Source organism: Uloborus diversus, chromosome 10 (assembly GCF_026930045.1).
Source record: "Uloborus diversus isolate 005 chromosome 10, Udiv.v.3.1, whole genome shotgun sequence".
NCBI lineage: Eukaryota > Metazoa > Arthropoda > Arachnida > Araneae > Uloboridae > Uloborus > Uloborus diversus.
Window position 1 is genome coordinate 68,156,015 of NC_072740.1, and position 6,117 is coordinate 68,162,131.

General features: G+C 38.9%; 1 protein-coding gene across 1 annotated transcript; it reads right to left on the reverse strand.

The window, feature by feature from the left end:
- Positions 1-206: 206 nt before the first annotated feature.
- On the reverse strand, positions 207-5,476 carry LOC129231039 (uncharacterized). The gene is made up of 2 exons (XM_054865287.1): positions 4,379-5,476; positions 207-4,109 (listed from the first exon to the last, which is right to left on the reverse strand). Exons 1-2 carry the CDS (start codon positions 5,474-5,476, stop codon positions 207-209), a joined length of 5,001 nt encoding a protein of 1,666 aa, XP_054721262.1.
- Between the last annotated feature and the right edge of the window lie 641 nt (positions 5,477-6,117).

The window sequence follows — 6,117 nt, forward strand, 5'->3', positions numbered from 1 at the left end:
AATAACACATATTTTAATGCACGATAAAAATACTAATGCTACACTAGACTAATTATTACACACACACATTAAAAAATAGAAGATTGGTGGAATCAAGTTCCTAGCTTTAAGTCCTATTCTTTCGGAATCTAGTTCCGTACAACTGTCCTCCGTGAAATCAAGTTTCACTCTCCCCAGCCTTCTCGCTCGTCCGCGAGAGGGCGCTCCTACAGTTCACAGGAGGTCGAGGTCGCTTTCGCAACACTCTCCCACCTTGAGTTCTGTCTGTGGTATGAACTCAACAAATCCTGGTTTGCTGCTGCAGGCTCCTGGGCACCTGTTGTAGTCGGGCTGTTAATCTCCAGGGGGTACAGTCTTTGCACCGGGCGGAGAAGCATACCGTTTTCTGTTTTGACTTTAGCTAGTCTGACAATATCATCTTTGCCAGGAAAAATCTCCACAACCTTTGCTAACGGCCAGTTGATTCTTTTCCTGGTCATATCTTCCAACAGCACGATGTCTCCTATCTTAACTGGGTCGCTTTTACGCTTCTTCAGTGCAAATTGTCTCAGTTGCCCTAAATATTCCTTCCGGAATCTATTTCTTACGTCCCTCCTAAGTCGTTGCCGGTACCTTGCTCTCCGACCAAGTTCCTTTGAATCCACCTCATCAAGATCGGGTACTCCGGATGATGGCAACTCCTGAAGGAACATAAGAGGTGTCAAGGGTTGTGGATCCTTAACATCTTCGGATACATAGGTGATGGGTCGGGAATTTAAGATATTTTCGCAATCGCACAAAATTGTGCTTAATTCTTCGTAATTCAAAGATGCACGTCCTAAACTTCTTCTCAAAAGCTGCTTCACCATCCTCACTAACCTCTCCCACCATCCGCCCCACCAGGCGGCGGACGGAGGATTTAACTTCCAATGTATTTTCTGATCAGCTGCTTCGGCAGCAATTGCATTCCAATCGTTTCTTGAGAGAGCACTGCGTGTCTTTACGAAATTAGAACCATTGTCTGAATAGACTATATATGGTCTCCCTCTCCTAGAAATGAATCTTCTGAAAGACTGCATAAATGCTTCTGTCGATAATGATGTAACCAACTCAAGGTGTACGGCACGGTAAATAGCACATGTAAACAGTACTATCCAACATTTTGAGCCATCCTTAAGATAAAGAGGTCCTGCTAAGTCCACTCCAGTGACTTCAAACACAGCCGCTTCTCTAACTCTATCTTCGGGCGGAATCCCTGGTTCAACTTCTAGCTTAGGGCGATCAAATTTTTGACATTTTACGCATTTTCTTATCACATTGCGAATAGTTTTCCTTGATTTTAAAATCCACAATGTTTCTCTTAGTTGAGCCATGAGTATTGTAATTCCTGCATGCTGCATTTCTACATGCTTCTCAAAAATTAAACGATGAACAACAGGATGATTAGAAGGTAGGATGATAGGATAGCGAAAATCTTCTTTGTCATCTCGCTGAGCAACGTTTGACTTTGCTCTCAAAATTCCTTCTTCAGTTTTGATGGGTCTTAGAGTGCGAATGCTTGGATCTGTAATCCCCGTGAAGGAATCTTCTTGGATCAACCGATAAAGTGTTTTTTCGGCCTTTTCTCTCTCCAAGACTGAAAGATTTGGAGATCCATTCTTTCCTAAATTTCGTGTATTTCCATAAAATCGGAACATCCAGGCAATCATTCGTACTATTTTCTTGAAGGAGGAAAAATGTCTAAAATACCAATCTGACTTATCTTCTCTGTCCATCAATGTCACAATTGTTTTCCTTTTTTCTTTGTTCAGTAATTCTTCATCGGGTTGCTCTTCAGATCGAGGCCACTCAGTTTCAGGCAAGTATAACCAAGGTGGTCCCTCCCACCATTTTGATTTCTGTAACTGCTCAAAAGAGCATCCTCTGCTTGGGAGGTCTGCGATATTTAAACTTCCAGGTACATGTCGCCAGTCAGACATGTCCGTTAGGGATCTTATTTCTTGGACACGATTATGGACGAAAGTACCCCAAGCCTGGTCTCTTCTGATCCATCCCAAAGCTGTCGTTGAGTCAGTCCAGTAGTAAATCGAGTTAAACATTTGTAAATCAGCCTTGACAGTTTCCGCGAGTCTTACTCCTATCAGGCAAGAAAGTAACTCCAGTCGTGGAATTGTCATTTCTTTTATCGGCGCTACTCGACTCCTTGCATTCACCAATTGGACTTTTGGACCGGATGTCGTTTCGCTTCGCACGTAGAAGCATGCTGCATAAGCACTCTTGCTGGCATCTGAGAATACATGGAGCGTTACTCGGTCTTCATTTTCCTGATCAATGTTAATCCATCTGGGTATTTTTATTTCTGACAGTAAATGCAACTGTTTCATCCAAATTTGGAATTTTTTCTGCAAAATTATTGGGAGTTCTTCATCCCACTTAATTTTCTGGATCCAGGTCTCTTGCAGAATCAATTTCGGTACTAAAGTTACTGGTGCGGTAAATCCTATCGGGTCGAAAACTTTTTGTGCTACGGACAGCACTTTTCTCTTTGTGATAGGATCTTTTAAATTGCAGGTGTTCTCTACTTTACAAGTTAAGCAATCATCTTCTAAATTCCATATCAAACCTAGCACAGGTATTTCCTTGGATTCCCCTTTCACTTCTTCAATCATAGAATTTCCAACATTTGATTTCCAACATCTCAAGTTAAAATGTCCAGAAGACAAAATGGATTTGGATTCCTGAATGAATTTTTCAGTCTGAGTGACATAATTAAGACTAACTAAAGAGTTATCGATATAAAAGGAAGTCTTGAGCATTTCTGCGGTTTCTCTACAAGATTCTGGTACATTACTTAAGTGATAATCCAGTGTCGAAGCCAACAAAAAAGGAGAAGTCGTCAAACCAAAAACGACACACCGGTGACGAAAAATTTTAAGATTATGTTCATCATCATACCATAAAAATCTTAAAAAGTCACGATCCTCTTCCCTGACGCTAATCTGCAGGAATGCCTTTTCAATGTCTGATGATACACCTATCCGATATTTTCGAAATCTGTTCAATATAGTGGGTATTATCTCCATTAAATTTGGACCTTTGGCTAAACAATCATTAAGTGATGGGTTGCTTCTAGAGTGTGCTGAAGCATAGAATACAGGACGAATTTTCGTGGTTTCACTGCTTTCTTTGATCACTTGCCGGTGAGGCAAATAGTGCACACCCAACTCTTTCTTGTCATTCACCGCTTCAATAATATCTTCCGATTCCCAAAAATCAAAAATTTTCTGATAATCTTCCCTTTTATCAGTGCTAATTAATTTCTTCTCTGTCTTAACGAGACTTTTTTCTGCTATCAATCGATTACTCTGCAAAAGGGAACTATCTACAGTCCATGGCAAGGCAACTTCGTACCTGCCATTCTCATCTCTCTTTAGAGTACTAACAAAATGTTTTCTAGTTTCTTCTTCTAACATACTTTTAGTTACGTTTTCTTCACGAGCGGAAATTCCTAGCGTATCGAGACGCCACAAATCTTCTAATTTAGAGTCGGAAACATGCATAGATAAAGACAAAACTGATAATGATTTCTCCGTGTTATCCTTTTCATTATACATTTTACCCATTAGAGTCCAACCCAGCTTAGTCTCAATGGCTATCATGTTATTTTCAGACAAACGTTCAATTCTTCCTGTGAACCAATTTCCTAATACATCAGCTCCATGCAACAAATGTATTTCTTCGGGATCCTTGTCATAAAGACATAAATTCCTTTTTCCACCTACATCATTTATGTAAATCCCTTTATTTTCTAATTGTTTAATCCATACTGCATTTTTAATCTTCGGAATAGAAGCACATATTTGCTTTTCATCTAATACCTCTATTTCACAGCTAAACTCTTTGTCTGGATTAACTAACTTCAATTTGTACCTATTATGATTTTCTGAAACCACAGTACCTCCGAAAAGACCATGCTTAATTCTTTCTTTTCTCACCCTCTCTGGTTCTAACTTTCCCGCCGCATACTGAGAAATGTAACTGTTGGAGGACGCTGTGTCGCATATTGCTCTCATAGAATAACTCTTGATGCCTTTGCCAACTACAGATACAATTAAAGCTTGCAACTGTACCTCTGAATAATTTGCCTTATTAGTTAATACGCGATTTTCATTTTCTTTTTCATTCGCGAATTTCTTTTCATTTTCTTTTTCAAAGACCTTATCTCTGTTGCACATTATTGAAACATGATTATGACTGCAAAAAGAACAAATAACCTTGGATTTACAAAACTTTTGCAAATGTCTTTTCTTTCCTAAGCATCGAAAACAGATACCCTTCTTCCGAAGTAGAGATATTTTTTCTTCATTCTTTAATTTACGCGCGAAACTACAGTTCTCACTTCTATGGGATGATTCATTACAAAATGCACAAGATGTGATTTCATTTGCATCGCCAACGAATAAATCAGCTGCTGAAGCTGTTTTTCTGTTTTCTCTATGGGGGATCTTTCTTGTTGCAGACGCTCGGCAGGGAGGCGCCGCGAGGGGGAAGAAACGATTTCGCAATCGGAAAATGTTCGTTCTCTTGAATTGAGTTGCCGTAAAAGAAAATTCATGATTTCTTTCAATGTATATTTCAAATCAGTGTACTCCTTATTAAAATCTAAAATAATATCGCGGGGTAACATTTTCATCAAAATAGGACACAAAAGGTTTCCGTAACTATCCGTGGAAACACCTAAACATTCCAAACTTCTAATTTGAGTCTGAATTCTGTCATACATGTTTCTGAATGACTTAGTATCATCCGAATTTCTGAGTGGGGAAATATTTAGTAGGTTACTCATATGCGCGTTAATGAGAGCTTCTTTATTTCCAAATCTTTCTTGCAATATTTCGATTGCATTTTCGTAATGTTCAGAAGTCATCGCGAGACCTTCAATGCTCTTTAGTGCATTACCTCCTAAATAAGCTTTTAAGTAGTTAAACTTATCTACGGGATCCAATGAATCATTTTTGTGAATTGCCGATTCAAAAGAAGACCAGAATGATAGCCATTCACTATGGTCTCCAAAGTATTTAATAATACTAAGTTTCGGAAGTTTAATATTTACTTTTTCTTTTGTTTCTTGAATTGTTCCTACTTCGTTAGAAGTCGAATGTTCCGGGTGGCTTATTTCTTGTTTCTGTTCCGATGTCAGAGATCGCAGTTTCTTTGTGGCTCTGAACCGCCAAGTGGTAATTTTATCGCGATATTCTTCGGCACTCAATAATTCTGCGTCTAACTCTTTCTCTTCTACTAATGATTCGATTTCGGTATCAACCGCTTTAATTTCGTAAGATTTTTCATTTAAATGTTCTAAAAGTTCTTCTAGTTTATCACTGGAATCTGTATTAAAATTCTCTAAAGCATTCTGAATTTTAGTAATTATCCTGGTGATGGACGCTCTGATTGCGCCACGCTTCTTTTTAGCTTTATTTATTAAGCTGTCTGCCATAATTACTAACCTTGAATAACTTTTCTTATCATAAATAATGTCACAAGCTATGTGTCTTTAACTTATGGCCTTACGTATGTGTGATTCCTGAACATAAAAACATATATGCATCTACTTTCGATATCAATAACAAACTCTTGCAATCCCGGCAGGGATGCCAATTATGTTTAACGTATGTAATTACGTTATGCACTGGATAATGAAAGTCAGGTAAAAAGGTGCTCACCTGCAAAATCCCCGTGCATCTAATCTGATTTTCTTTCCCGGGCGGCAAGAAATCTGTTATTATCCGTTGTTGATTTGCGTATATGTTCTGTAGTAGCACCAATGACGAAGCCTAAATATCTAATAACACATATTTTAATGCACGATAAAAATACTAATGCTACACTAGACTAATTATTACACACACACATTAAAAAATAGAAGATTGGTGGAATCAAGTTCCTAGCTTTAAGTCCTATTCTTTCGGAATCTAGTTCCGTACAACTGTCCTCCGTGAAATCAAGTTTCACTCTCCCCAGCCTTCTCGCTCGTCCGCGAGAGGGCGCTCCTACAGTTGACAGGAGGTCGAGGTCGCTTTCGCAACACTCTCCCACCTTGAGTTCTGTCTGTGGTATGAACTCAACAAATCCTGGTTT